Consider the following 15,864-nt stretch of genomic DNA (forward strand, 5'->3'; position numbering starts at 1 on the left):
GGCGAGCGACACTTGGTGGTAACCTTGGTATGCGTTGAGCATGTATATCAGCTCACAACCCGCCTTGGAGTACACCATTTTGTCTATTCGGGGCAGGGGATAGAAGTCCTTCGGGTAGGCTTTGTTCAGATCACAGAAGTCGATGCAGACTCGCCACTTGTTGCCTGGCTTGAAGACCAGCACAACGTTAGCAAGCCAGCTCGGGAATTACACCTCATGGATGTGGCCGACTTCCAGTAATTTTTCTATTTCCGCTCGGATGATTTGGTTTTGTTTCACACTGAAGTCCCTCTTCCTCTATTTCACCGACCGAGCTTCCGATCGGACATGAAGCTCGTGTTGAGCTACACTTGGCGAGATGTCTGGGAGCTCATGTATCGACCAGGCGAACACATCATGGTTTCACCTAAGGCAGGCAACCAACTCTGCCTTCTTCCCATCTGTCAGGTTAGTAGAAACAAATATAGTGGCTTCTGATCGGCTGGGATGGATTTAAACCTCCTCCTTTTCCTCATAAACCAGCATGGGAGGTTCTTTCATGATGACATTCACTTCTAGACGTGGGCTCTTCTGCACAGCTCTTGCTTCGGATTTGACCATCTTGATGTAGCATCGTCAAGCGGCCAACTGGTCGCCTTTAACCTCACCCACCTTGTTGTCTACCGAAAATTTGATCTTCTGACAGAAGATGGACACCACCACTCGGAACTCATTTAGGGTCGGTTGACCCAATATGACATTGTAGGCGGACGACACATCCACCACAATAAAATTTGTTGTCCTTGTCCTCTTGAGAGGTTCTTCTTCGAGCAATATGGCCAGCCGAACCTGGCAGATCGGCAATACTTCATTGCCTGTGAACCCATAAAGCGGGGTCGTCATGGGCTGCAGTTTGCTCCAGTAAATTTATAATTGATCGAACGCCTTTTTAAAGATTATATTCACCAAGCTACTTGTATCAACAAAAGTTTGGTGAATGGTATAGTTAGCTATTACCGTCCAGATGATCAAGACATCGTCGTGAGAGATCTTCACTCCCTCTAGGTCTCGGAGGCCAAAAATGATCTAGGTCCCTCGACCTTCTCCTTGTTGCATCCAACAGCATGTATTTCTAGTCGTCAAGCGTGCGACTTCCTCGCTTGGTTGGAATCACCGCCGCTCGGGCCATCGGCGATCATTCTGATTTCACCCCGAGTGGCATTGTTTCAGTTCTCCTCCTCTAGAGCCGAGGGCCTAGTCCGCTCAGCAGAAGCTCGGACGGGACTTATGTTATTTTTTCTTTGAGGCTGACGATGGGGCTATTCGTTCGCCAGTCTGTCTTCTTTTCTTCGCCCGTCCAACCGGCATTGATGTAGTCACTTAGAAGACGGTGAGCGACGACGGTATCCTAGAGGAGCCGGTCGACTGGAAATCGGCGTCAGGTCATAGCAGTCGCGTATGTTGTGCGTCGCCGAGTGATGAAAGGAGCAAAATAACGACGTCCATGACTTGCCTTTCGCAGCTTTCGGGTGACCTGCTGCTATATGCTGCACGACATGTGTTCTTGGCTCCAGGTGCGACTGTGCTACTCCCGATCGGGGGCCCTTTGGTGGTTGATGATTGGTGATCGACCGTCATTTTGAGGGAGCAGTGTGCTCGGCAGGTGTTTCCTTCTTTCGCGCTGCTTGGCTTCCTCCACATTTATGTATTCAGTGGCCCGCCTGAGTAGGTGGTCGAAATCTTTTGGCGGTTTCGGATGAGGGAGCGGAAGAATTCCCCTTTGGTAAGCCCTTGGGCGAAGACATTTATTAATATCTTCGAGGAGACCGATGGAATGTTCATGGTCACCTAGTTGAACCGCTTAATGTAGGCCCTAAGTGCCTCCTTGGGCCTTTGCTTCAACGTAGACAGGTTAACACTTGTCTTCTGTTAGCGGTGACTGCTAGTGAAGTAGTGCAAGAATGCCGCTCAGAAGTCTTTGAAGCTATGAATTGATCCGATCGGCAATAGTCTAAACCAACGCTGTGCTGATCCGGAAAGGGTGGTGAGGATGACCTGATACTTCACTCCATCAGTGTATTGATGGAGCGTGACCGTGTTATTGAGCTTGACCAAGTTGTCCTCTAGATCGGTCGTTCCATTGTATTCCCTGATCATTAGTGGAGTGTTATGTTGGGGCAAGAGGTCATCCAGGATCCCCTGAGAGAACTGCCGGTTGATTCGCTAGGGCGAATCATCATTTCTTGGTACTTTCCCTATCCATGAATCCTGAATGGGTGCGTTGTTCGAAGAGGATCCCAGTTCTCTGTCCGCTTAGCACTATTCCTCTGATGGAGTCTAGAACAACACGTGATGAAAGAGGATCAGCGCATTGGGCACTCCCCCATATGTGCTGGCCGACTTCTTATGCTGGCCCCAAATGGATACATGTTCCACTCGATCTCTATATTCGGCTTGCTGCCCCGCTGCTAATACCGTAGGCTCATGTACTTGGCTCTCGACCAACGCATGTTGCTGTTGCTACTCTACCATTTTTGCTGCTTGGGCTTGTATCAACATATCTAATTCCTCCTTTGTTGATGTCACCGTCATGAGTCGTCCAACATCCTCCAACTTCGCGTTTCAGATACAGGCTACGTTCCCACAGACGACGCCAATATGATCCTGTCCGAAAATCATGAAGAAGGCTGGTTGGGGATGTAGCCTCTGGGTTGACTACTTGTAGGCCTCATTCCGCTTTGCAACATAAGAAATGTTAGTGTTGAGTCAGGGAAGGGGCCCTCGACGTTGGCTCTCCAACGCTCAAATCAGTCACCGAAAAATGGAAGGAAGCAAAGCAACAGTAAGCATAGGCGTGAATAGTGAATAACACGTACCTCCGCCGGTGCATGGACCCCCTTTTATATAACGTCCTAGTAGGCGATGTGCATGTGCCTTAAGGCATGGACATGTTCTCCAAATTGTCCTATGAAAGGACATGTCAGAAAAGTGGCTCTGGCACAATACCTTAACAGGGCATGCAAATCCCTGACAAGACAATAAAAGCTTTCATCGTACGATCCACCTGTTGACCATGCCTCATTGTCAGTGGTATTATCTCCCAAAGGAATATTAGGAGATATGAGAGGGTCCCACTGTTTGGCCAAGCAGGGGAGCCGCTTGGCCAGGGATCCCCACCCTGTCGACCTCAGCCGCTCTTCTTCATAATTCCTTGGCTTAGTTGATTTTTTCCTTCCGACCGAACCAGCGCTCTGGTCGCCTTAGCATTCCTCCGCTTCGTGATGAGCATCTAATGTTCTTGTCGTAGTATTCTTGGTTGTATGGGCATTCTGCTCGAACAAGCCCCTTATCGATTGGACACCTCATGCCCAATTGACCATTACAGTAGACCTGTCACGCCCCGGAGGAGTCCCTGTCCGAAGAAATTTCGGTAGCATCTCCCCTGTACGGCGGACAATCTGAAACTTTACTACATCACCATATACCTCAGCCACATGCGACTGGAATAATAACAATAATAATAAGCAAACAAACACACCATCCACGCAGTTTATATAAATTTTCAACTTCTAGGTGACACAACCACGCAGTTTAGTAGTAAACAAACATAACAGAAATACGATGACTCGAAAACAACCCTACTCCACTACACCCATAAAACACAAATCCGACGATAAGATCCGCTTACCTCTTCTGCCGTCTAGGCAGGTATGTAGTAAAACATATCGAATAAAAGTCATCGACTAAATAAAGCAATCCATACAGGATCTAAAGTATTCAAAACATCACAAGTTCAAAACACAGTCTAGTACATAAAGCCAAAAGATAAATAAACAGCCTCGTGGCTGCAGGGGACTAGCAACTGGAACTCTCTTCTGACAGCATCAACCTGAAATAGCAACGGAGGAGGGTGTGAGTCCAACACTCAGCAGGTACAACTGATATGCATAATAAAGAACATAACAACTAGCACTAATCATGCGTACAGTCTCCTGACACAAGAAAGGTAAATGCAACTGAGGAATGCAGGAGAAAAGCTGTACTAACCCGGACCAAGGTATAAGGGTAACAGGATCGTCAGACCGAGGGTGTCATAATCCTGTATGCATGTCAATCATATGCATCCATATAAATGCAGCAAGTAAGTGCAGCAAACACAAGCAATAAATGCATCATGCATATGATGCCAATGACATGGTCACCCCTGACGCCAGTCAGTCATCTCACACACAATGGTGAGACCGAGTGGGTAGGGCTGTGACAACCGTGCACTCTGACTTCACTGCTCCTGATGAGTGACCGAGTGGACGGGATGCTGTCGGAGTACACACATACTCCTACCCCAAATCATAAATGGGGGAGCGCAATGCTCTCATCTCCCGGTACACAATGACGGGGAGGAAATCTCTGCCGGCTACCACGCTGCGTCACACTACCCATGAGCGGACCAACGGAGCCAAACAGAGTCCAACCGCCTGCCGGCTACCACGCTACTACACTAAACCAGCGGAGCCAAACAGAGAAGAACTGTCTGCCGGCTACCACGCTGAGTCACCAGACCAACGGAGCCAAACAATAGAACTGTCACACACCTGTCTGAATCTACCACTAACCCATGAGTGGTGGTGTGTACGGAAACATATAACTGGCGATGTGCTCGACAATAATGGAGCAGACTATCGCACAACTTGCAATCATACAAAATGATGCATGACACTAAACATGGCAATATCATGAATAGCATAGCAAGATCCATATATAAATATAAAATGTGTACCACAGGACAATGTATCAAATGATAGGTATACAGATCAGATAGGGTATCAAATAAACCCTAGGTCCTGAACATAATGTATAATATGGTTGTGTCACTACCTCTAAAAGCAGGTATGATCAGGTAAGTACTAACGTGCAGTGCATAATAAGTAAACAAGCAAGCATGAATCAGATCATGTAGTGACCAATCGAAACAAATGGAAAACACAATCATTGCTATATGTTAAAAAACATTATTATGCATATCGAAAGACATAAGTCAAAGTACCCGCCTCCAAATCGAAAAGTCCAAACTGGTAGTCGAGATACATGTCTCACGTCAAAGTCCTGTGTCACCAATAGAAATACATCTTATTTAGCTACCATTCTTCTAAATAGCTAAATAAAATCTCAAATCCTAAATTAGGGCAAAACCCTAATTAACACATGTACCTAGGTTAACGTTAGTTATTAACCTATCTATCAATCATCGATAGCAAAACCCTATTCCTTACCTCACTTCTCACAGCAAGGATGTTGCTGGGAATTATGGATGGAAATCACAACGGCTGCCGGGGTCACCTGTTGTCGTTCCAAACCCAAATACCTCAAGTTAACATAACGTATGGATCTTAAATCAGAAATACACCAGTACCAATTGATTACCTCATACCAAGATGGTTCGGACCAAAAATTTCCCACAGAGCACAATCTCCCTGGATTCCAATACACTGTTCGAATCAAGAGGAGTGGAGATCATAGATCAGTTTAGGGATTCAACCATAGCATATAATCAAATCCCTATTAACCTAACACCGACCATACTTACCTCCAAGATCCGGCTAGGGCACAACTCTGTGTCTTCTTCGGCACTGTCGAGCAGAAACACAAGTAGGACTCGGCACTGATGGCTCCTGTCCGAAACCAAACTCGAGCAGAGACGAAGTGGTGGTACTGATCCTTTCTTCTGGCGAGCTCTTGTGGCGATCTGTCGACGGCGTCAGTGGCTTCGGCGTCGCAGGAGGGGAGAGGGATCAGGAGGCAGAGGAGGGAAGGCCGACGCTAGGGCACTCCTCGGAGGGGTAGCCGGCGACGATGCTAGGGCACGAAGGTCGGCTGTGATGGTCGGCTCTGGCAGCACAGAGGGAAGGAGGTGAAGGTGAGGCCGGCGGTGTCTCGTCGGACCAGAGGAGGGGAGAGGAATCGGTGCCGGCAATGGCGTCGGAGCTGGCTAGGGCACAGAGTCGGTGAGGAAGAAGATGAGAAGAGGAATAAAAGGGAAGGAGAAGAAAACCGTCGGGGCCAGCGGTTAGGGCAAGCCGTCGGGCGCAAGAGAAGAGGCTGCAGCTCGGGTGCGCGAGGGAGAGAAGGTCGCGGGCGAGGGGTTCGGGCACGCGGGTGAGCGAGTGAGAATAAAGAAAAGGAAAAAGGAAAACGGCGAAAGAAAATAAGAAAAAGAATAAAAGAAAAAAGGAAGAAAATCAAACATTTCCTCTTTAAAACGGGGTAACTTAAACAGGCTTTTCCGGACCCCATTTTTATCCCCGTTAACTCGTCCATACGAGCTCCGAAAAATTTTCAAAAATTCCGGAAAATTCCCTTAGCTTATTAATATTCGCCTATTTTCGGTATTTTACAAGACCTCTGCTCGGCCCACCTTTGGTGAGCCTGTTGGCTCTCTGACATTGACCGCCTTAATTTTGACCTCTACGTTAATCTTGACTTTGACCTCCACATTATCTACTACTTCCATCCTTGACCCGCTCTTGGTGGGCTCTTATCACCGTATCAAGATCATTCTTGTTTGGTTGCAATAATAGAATTGTATAACTAATGAAATGTTTGTGTACTTTTAACCCTTTTATTCATATGATTCTTTCTACCAATTTGAATTATATAGTTCATCGAGCCTGTTTTAGAGTTTCCAATTTGTCTCATTTTCTCAGTATACGCCTAATTTGGTCAATTCACTCGATCTATCTTATCCGATCAACTTGATTTATTCTTCCTGCTGAATTGATTTAACCAATCATTGCTTGACGCTAATAGTTCGCTTGACTTAATTCACTTTCCCTAGCCGACACAATAAGCCAAATTAGCTCGCACACCAACTCAACTCGACAAACCAATTCAACTCGACTAGCCCTCCTATTTTGTGAGATCGATCTGCCCACCCAACTTGCTCATTTTACTATATGACAAGTTATTAATAAATATTATACTTAATAAGGGTGGAATCAGGTTTTCATTACATTATATTTTTTTTTACCAAACACACTTAACCTTACACTTGTTGGCTCTACGCATAGGGGGTGAACAATCTATTTAAAATTAAATTAATCGAAATCAATTAAATTGGTTTTTTTAACAAATTGAATCCGAATTTTACAACATCAAAATTGATATAAAATTGATTTACTCAATAGATTATCAAATTAATTGACCCGTCAATTGACGATATCATCAATCGATTATATTGTATAATTGAATCAGTCTATTTTATCAATTGCGTTGCGTAGAGTTGTGTAGTGTGATTTAGGTATATCAGTCGAATAGTAGTTGACTGATGAAACTTGGTTTTAATAAATTTAACTGATTTGTAAAATTTAAAATCAAAATGGAACTAAAAAAATTGATATATTTTTTAAAAAACTGAATTTTCAAATTAACAACTTTTGAATAGGTTAATTCAATTTAACTAATATCTTTTACTCACCCCTATCTACATGCCGTCTGCTCACCTCCTGCCATTGCCTAAGGAGAGACTGCACTCCTGCTCCATCCTCACTCTTCCCTTCTTTCTCACTACTGCTCAAGTCTGTCCAATCTCCATTCATGATCCATTTTCTTGCTTTGACTCTCAGGACCACCTCTGCCTTCCTCACCCAAAGCAAATTAAGCAAACTCCTTCATCTCTCTCTAGCAAGCTAAGCTTGAAGCTAATTCACCCATACACACATGACTTCAAAACCCTAAAAATGTTGGTAGTCATGTGACTGCTGCTGCATGGTTCAGGGATCCTCAGCCCTTTTCAGGCCACCAGAACACACTTGCTGCAAACACTCATTCATAAGGCTTGAGACAGTGCTAATCTCAAGGATTGGTCACTCACCTTGATGCTTATGAAGCTAATCATCAGTCTCAAACCTTCAATGCACTGCATGGCTAGTTTAACTTGCTTTGCATCCTGAACTGTTCAGCCAAAGAAGGCTGCCAAAACTTTTGTGGTCCTATGTATTAAGGCATTGGTGTAGGTGGGTGCATGCCTTAAAGAGCTTCTGATATGTACAAACATGGTCCCCTAGCCTATGTGGTACCTTCTGAATTAGGGTTTCAAGTGTGTGCATTTGCATGTACATGTCTTTTCTCTTTTCCATACAAGATATAGACAACCAAGTGTTTATATAAAGCCAATAAAGTTTAAAGTGGCACAATACCAAACACTATGTCTATGTGTGCAATAGTAATGAAGGACATGGCTCCAATTATTATGAATAATCTAAAGATTCATAGTCATGAATAACTTTGACTGTCTATTATGCTTTTGTATTCTTGACCTATATATTGATATCTATTTAGATGAATTGTAGGAGGAACTAGTTATGTCGTTTAACAATGAAAGCCATGTGTTGATAGTACATGTGCAAAGTAGGGTGGGTTCACTAGATGCTTTGTGATTTATATGCCAAGTTTGCTTCGATATTTTGAATCACAATGCACCTTAGTTCCTTTTGCTTCGTCGCAAAAAATCATTAGAAGCTTGGATCTAAAGTGCTTCTACAAGTGTATAAATTAGAGTTTTTGGATAGAATTTTACTTTTAAGAAGTTTAGTTTGTAACCCTAATTTCTAGACGAATTTTAAGGGCCTCTGAAGATTTTCTATGAATATTAGTCCTCTTTCAACGACGTTGATGGCCATTAAAAATTAACAATTAAATTCTTGGCCAAATCATACACCTTGACAACGGCCCTCCCTTTTCTCTTCTAACATTTCTGATGCTTAATCATTATTGTTTAAGTTATTTTACCATTAAAGTTTTTAACTACAGATGCTAATATTTATTATAGTTCTTTATTTATATTTTCATTTGTAAGTAAAAACATCAAATAGCCGCTACAAAGGACACACACACACATACTCATCTAGATCTAAAAACTTAATTAAAAAAACTAAACAATTTGCAAATATTTAAGCCTATTCATGTGATCAAAACATATCGTGGCTCAAGAAATATCTCTAACTTGTTTAGTCCAAAATACCCTTCCAAACAAAGCCATAACTAGTCAATATAATTAATCATATGACAATGATGCAAAGAAGAGGGATCTATACTACTTGGCTGTCTCTTTGATGGGCATAAACTTCCACCACATGTTGGCAAATGGACTGCCTTTTCTCCCCCTTTCAGTGTTACTGCAGACCTAGCTAGCATCTGTTAAAGTCATGCCTTGTGGTTTAGTTTTCGACATTCGGAACTGCAATCGAAGAGCTCGGAGACTGTTGTAATAGTTCTTGCTTTTGGAGATTTGCATTTGCAAGTAAGTCAGCCTCAGTATACTCTTCTTCACTTACTAAGTTTTGGAGCACATTTCCTTCTGAATTTCAATTAAAAGCACTGTTCTAGGGGCCGGAATTGAATGATCATGGGGGATATGCATGCTTTCATATTTATGGATCTTGATGTTGAGCCAATTCATGTAGATCGAGATTTCTTAATTACTCAGATTGTTTTTTATTTCCAGATCTGTGTTCATGAAAAACTTCTTTCTCTTTCTCTTTCTCTTTCTCTTTCTTTATCTTTGTTAATTTTCTATATTGTATCAATTAAAGGATGATCCAAATCTTTCTCTTTCTTTTGTTTTTCTTTGTTAATTTTCTATATTAATTGTATCAATTATAGGATGATCCAAAGCTCAAGAGAAAGAGCTGTGATCACCAATGAAGGCAAGGCTCAGCCGACTTCTTCGCGGGCAGGGTGGACGGCGATGCTCAAGAACCCGAGGATCGTGCGCGTCTCCCGATCATTTGGGGGCAAGGACCGGCACAGCAAGGTGAGGACTATCCGCGGGCTGAGGGACCGGCGTGTGCGGCTGTCGGTGCCGACAGCCATCCAGTTGTATGACCTCCAAGACAGGCTAGGGCTTAGCCAGCCGAGCAAAGTGGTGGACTGGCTCATCAACGCTGCTCAGCATGAGATCGACAAGCTGCCCCCACTTGAGATGCTGCAAGGAGAATATGACCACGGCCATGATCATCTCTTCCCACTGATGCCTCAAATAGCAAACCCTAACACCACTTCAGGTGCAAACTATCAGGACATTGATGATTCAAGGACCTGCAAAGGGAAGGAAGTGGAAGTGAGGGGAGGGAATTTGGGTGTAGCATGGGAGAACAATGAGTTGACAAACAATCCCTACTATCAGTTAGACCCTGCAAATGGCGGCTACATACCTATAACTATTCTTGCATCATACATGGCTGCTGCATCAAATGGTGTGCAGGAAGCAAAGCAGTATGGCCACTTATTGGGCACAACAACAGCATTATCATGCCAAGGCAATGCCTCTCCAAATGAGGCTTTCAGAACTCTTCATCATGATCAGTAATTTGTATTTGTAGCAGTCTTTGATTTTCATACATGATTTTGAAAGAGATAGGGATATATATATATATATATATATATATATATATATATATATATATATATATAATGTGTTTGGAGTGATGATCAGTATGATGACAAAGTTGATATTTAGTACTAATTAAAGGAATAAATGTGATCATATATATATGTGTGCGTTTGTATAGTTTGAAGTTTATGCACAATGACTACTAGAATCAACAGATAATTCTCCTACTTTGCTTATGATAATACTCTTCATTCATTTATGGTGAATTAGATTAATTATTCAGCCCTTCATGAATTTAGTAGAAGGATAAATAGTTTTATGTTTCATTATAAAATAATTATAAAATATTAATTCTCTTACTATGATTGTTCCTATATTTTTATAACAATAAATGTTCTTTATTCAATTTTGTATCTTAAAGATAATACATTCGATTGAGTTAATCAGTCCAATTAGACTGGTTAAGTGAATGAATTAGTAATTAAGTGAAAGGGATCCGATGAACTTATTAGGTTAGTTGAATCAGGCAGTTAGATGAAGTAATCAGACCAATTCATTCGAGTGAACTACATGGGGCAGGTAGGTTGGTTGAGTCAAACGAGTAGGGTGCGACAAATTAGTTTCTTGAGTAACAAAGTAGTCATGTTAGAGAGGTTGGATTGGCCAAATGGGTAAAAGAAGTCAAGCTATTAAAGCCTTGTGTCACCCAAGGGCTAGTTGGATGGGTCAATTAGTTTGTATAGGCAAAGTGAGCCGAGTGGAAATTAGACTAAATGGATGGTTCAAATTGGATAAATTTGTTGATGCAATTGACCTCTGATCAAGGTTGACCAAACTCTAGTTGACTCGAGTTGAATTTCAATATTTGATCAATATGTTTGTTGACGAAAGCAAAACGATTAGTAGAAGGAGAGTTTGTTAGAGAGGAAGATTATCGATGCAATCAACCTTGGTCTGGTTAACCAAAATTGATGTGGATGTTTAAGTGAAAAATCAAGTAGGTCAAATTTTAGTAGATACTTGACAACGAAAAAACAATTTAATTGGGTAATGGTTGACTAAATACTTGACATTCGGAAGTCCAATAAGGAGTTGACAAGTGGAGAAATTCAAGTGCATCACGGTTGACCAGACACTTGGTGGTTGAAAGTCGAACAAGAAGTTAGCAAAGGTGAAGTCCAAGTAGGTCATGGAGAACCGGACAATTAGTATGGGTGAAGTCCAAGTGGGTCAAGGTTGACCGGACACTCGACAATGGTAGAAGTCCTGACAAGTCAAGAAGGACTAAATGTTAGGCGTGAGAAGAGAAGTCCAAATAGGTTAAGGAGAACACTGGGCCCAACATCCGGTCCATCTTGATCTACTAGGATTTTCGTTGTTTAATATTCGGTCAACCTTAATCTACTAGGACTTCCTTTGCCCATGCTAAGCATTCAATCTTTCTTGACCTTTTTTGGAATTTCATACTCACCTAACATTCGGTCTTCCATGATCTATTAGGACTTTTCATACTTACCTAACATTCAGTCCTTCTCAACCTATCCACATTTGAAGTGTCTGATTATTCATGCTCCGCTTGGTCTTCATCCATCTCATGTCAAGTGTCTGATCAACCTTGACCAACTTGGGTTTTGCTTCTTATGCCAAGTGTTTGATTCTCCATAACTCATTTGGACTTTTCTCTTACCAACTCCTTGTTGATTGGAAGTCTAATAGGAAGTTGGCAAGTGGGAAGTCCAAATAGGTCATGAGTGAGAAGACACTTGGCAGTCAGGAAGTCTAATATGGAGTTAGTATGAGATAGAAAGTCTAAGTGAGTCATAGTTAACTAGATACTTAGTGATAGGAAGTCTAAACAGGTCAAGAAAGATCGGATGTTTGGCATGGATGAAGTCCTGGTAAATCAAGAGTGACCAGATGCTTGGCGCATGAAGTCTCACTACAACAAAAACTGCAAACGACAACACCCCTACGACAACGGTTTTAAGAGAAAGCGTTGCGTATTTGCTCAAAGACAACGGTTTTTGCCAAAATCGTTGTCTTTGAACTCCCCATTAAATATAAAAGACAACGGTTTTAGCAAAACTGTTGTCATTGAGCGACTTTTTTTTAAAACGACAACACTTTTTACAACGGTTTTATAAACCGTTGTCTTTATCCGCGTTTTTAGCGGCTACGACAACAGTTTTCAAAAAACCGTTGTAGTTGAATTTGGTCATTTCCCCCCTTCGCTGTTTTCCTTTCCCTCACTGTTTTCTTTTCGGCGCCGTGTTTTCGCGTTCCCAAACCTAAGCCATTTATCTTTCCCTCTCCTCATACGACGTTGTGCTCCTTCTCATTTCCTGGTGAGCGGCGGCGTTCTCCAATGGGCTGCCGAAGATCCAGACGCACGGGAGGGAGAAACCGGAGAACGGGATCTGCCACGACGACAGCGCGCCGCTGGTGAAGGCAGCGCGGTTTGTGTGGAGTTTCGCAGGGGAGCGGCGGAGGAAGCTTCTTCTAGATTGGTTGGCGCTTCGAAGATGATCACTTTAGGTTCCGCTTCCCCGATTCCATGTCAAGATTCTGTTTCCGAGAGATTTTTGCATTTACTCTTGTTTTCTACTAGGAGAAAAAGAACGATTTTGTCGTTGATCTTCTTTGGTGGTCATAGGTGGGCTTTGAAGATCGTCGTGATCTTCCTCTTCTCCTCTTTCTCACGGGCAGGATCGGCTCTTTTTGTCTAGGAATCTCGTCGAATCCTGAAATAAAAAATATCTTTTTTTGGTGAGATCCCGAACCTCTTCTTCTATTGTATTTCATTTGTTCTTTTCTCGCTGGCTATCGCTTTGAATTGCGGTGAGTTCTTGATCTTTTCCGGGTGATTTATGGAGTTCCAGAATTAGATTTTAATGCTAAATGCTGAAAGTCTTTAGCTTTTGTCTTCTTTTCTTGTGACAGATCTGGCGAACTTAGTTTTGCGTTCTCTGTGATTAACTTAAGATTCATCATATATACAAGGCTTAACAAATTTGGTTTGTTGCTTGGTCTTCAGATCTTCCACCTGATTTATAGAAGTAAAGCAATTATACACCATGAAAGCACTCATCCTTGTTGGGGGATTTGGCACTCGCCTCCATCCTTTGACACTAAGTTTCCCAAAGCCATTGGTTGATTTCGCCAACAAACCAATCGTACTTCATCAGGTATGTGCATTTTGGCCCTATACCATATTGTTGGTACATACATGAATGTAGATATGAAATATCGTGTTGTGAAGTTTGGTGATACAAAAAATATGTTTTACTGATTTCCCTTGTAAGTTCTCAAAGGAAGTAACCGGATACAAAAGGGCAGATAGAGGATGCCATGATGAGTTTTCAAAATCTACAACTATTTTACTTCTGGTTGAATTCAGTTTTCCTTTAAATTGTTTTGCTGTCGTTCTGTTGTCTAGTTTTGGGGTTTCAGTTCTGCTTTTTGGTTAATTTTGTAATTCCATAAGTAACTATTTCATCTTCATCTGAGGGAGGAAGTTATTTGAAGTTTGATCTATTAACACCTCACCTCTTTGGATAAGGTACACATGCACATCAAGTGTTTGATGTAATTCCTCATAGATCCTAATATGCCATCTGAATGATACAAGGTATTTGTGAATGACCAATTCCTCAACTGGGATCCCGAGCATCGAATCAAAGTTCAAATTGTCTCTGCAAGGGCCTATCATTCCCTGTTCATGCACAACATGTAAGTGAAAAATACTACTAATAAGAATGCTACAGATGCTCTTCAACTCTACAGTTCGACAATTATCCAGATAAGTCATCTTTGCGTTGGTTCAGTTGATCTCTAGTAGTGAATCATAGTTGTGTTAGTAGCACAATGGATCATACATATGCATATATTAGTGTTAGTGAGCTAACTATCTCCTCTTTCTCTCCTTAATGTCAAGGGAAAACATGTAAACTAGAAGAAGAAAAACTCTCTTTTGCATGAAATAATTGGAAGGATCGTAGGTGCATCCGTCCTACACCAGAAGAATTAGAGGATTTCAGTACTCCGGACTTCACAATTTACAATGCTGGCTAGTTTCCATGTAATCGATATACACACTACATGACTTCAGGGCGGCAGTTCGGTCGGGAGGCATGCCGTCTACTCATTCCTCTGTCAGAAGCGTTTCTTTTTTTTTAGGCCGTCGCTTCTCTATTTTCCCCTTATTTTGCAATTTATGAGGTTGAACTATGGAATTTTAATCAATTATGCTTGGATTTTTCTATGTCGTTACTGCTGTGGCTTCTTTGCTTGGGCTGGAGAGGTAGACATGTAAAATTGTTTGATGAAATTCCGCAGTGTGTAGTTATTGTTATTCCCTTCAAGGTCTTGTAATTGAAGTGTACTAACTTAATTGTGTAGGGGATTCTCTGACTCCATCTTTGGCATCTCTGTTGTATTTGCTACTCTAGTTATTGTACGATGCTCAGGTAAACTAGTTTTCTTTTTTGGTTTATGTTCTATAGTCCTTGTGTATGCCATGATGGTAATTTGCAATTAGACTCTATTCATGTGAGTTGACTTTGTATGAATCTGGAAAATGTTTTTTCTTGGGAACTGTGTTAGCCATATTTATCATCGAGGAATATAGTTGAATACTGTTGCCTGAGAGTTAGAATTGGTTTGAGTGAAGCAACTGATAATCCTACAAACTTCTAATGGTTTAGTCTGTCATTGCCATGGGCTAGAACAATTTAATTAGTTTGTTTGCCATATCCATCTCCTGCGCTTCTAGAAGAAAGCTTGTATGATGAACACAATTTATAGTAGAGCTTGTGAAAACAATGAGTTTAAAGTCGTTTCTTTCTCAACCGACTTGTAGACAAAGAAAATTGGTCTTGTTTGGTTAGTGAAAGTTGTCAGATCGTTGTCGGAAGAACTGACATGAACACTCTTACTAACCAGACTGGCGAAGTTACAAGGTGATCTTACACTTCTATTCCATCTTGTTGTTGATGATAAATGTTAAAGTGCTCTAATTTTGAGAAAAATTTATGCTTGACTTAGACTTCTTTATTTCTTCTTCTAACTCTTGACATTTTGTATGGCCAATAAGTCATTTACAAGGGATGTTCAATCGAACTATCAGATTATTAGAAGCATGTATCGAGCCAATGTAAGTCCATTTACATGTCTAAATATCATTTTATTTCTCATTCAGCCACAATATTTTATTATCATTTTTTTGATGCCAGATATGTATTTGACGGTCAATCTCCAGAGCTGAAGAAACAAGAACTTGCCAAAAAGCTAGTCTTTACATTTTTGTCATTGTTCCCCTCCTTTTTTTTTTTTTTGCAAGATAATGATAATCTCTAAGCTTATTTTATTCTTTAGATATTTAAAGAGGGAAGATGCAACTAACGATCTTAACACAACAATTGAGGTCATTGCTTATGCATAACAAGTACTTTTATTGGGACACTTTAGTGTGCTAGAATTTCTCCGTCATTTAATGGATC

The 15,864-nt window shown here is 41.6% G+C and overlaps 1 protein-coding gene and 1 long non-coding RNA gene across 2 annotated transcripts; both read left to right on the forward strand.

Annotated features, from left to right (window-relative positions):
- Positions 1–9,054: 9,054 nt before the first annotated feature.
- On the forward strand, positions 9,055–10,498 carry LOC122016005 (transcription factor TCP13-like). Its single transcript, XM_042573136.1, has 3 exons — positions 9,055–9,274; positions 9,637–10,411; positions 10,446–10,498. Exon 2 carries the CDS (start codon positions 9,638–9,640, stop codon positions 10,340–10,342), a length of 705 nt encoding a protein of 234 aa, XP_042429070.1. The 5' UTR covers positions 9,055–9,274; position 9,637; the 3' UTR covers positions 10,343–10,411; positions 10,446–10,498.
- A 3,414-nt stretch (positions 10,499–13,912) lies between these two features.
- Positions 13,913–14,380, forward strand: LOC122014632. Its single transcript, XR_006120727.1, has 3 exons — positions 13,913–13,925; positions 13,995–14,095; positions 14,365–14,380. It is a non-coding gene; the product is annotated as an uncharacterized LOC122014632 (long non-coding RNA).
- The last annotated feature ends 1,484 nt before the right edge of the window (positions 14,381–15,864 follow it).

This window comes from Zingiber officinale, chromosome 8B, assembly GCF_018446385.1.
Source record: "Zingiber officinale cultivar Zhangliang chromosome 8B, Zo_v1.1, whole genome shotgun sequence".
Lineage (NCBI taxonomy): Eukaryota > Viridiplantae > Streptophyta > Magnoliopsida > Zingiberales > Zingiberaceae > Zingiber > Zingiber officinale.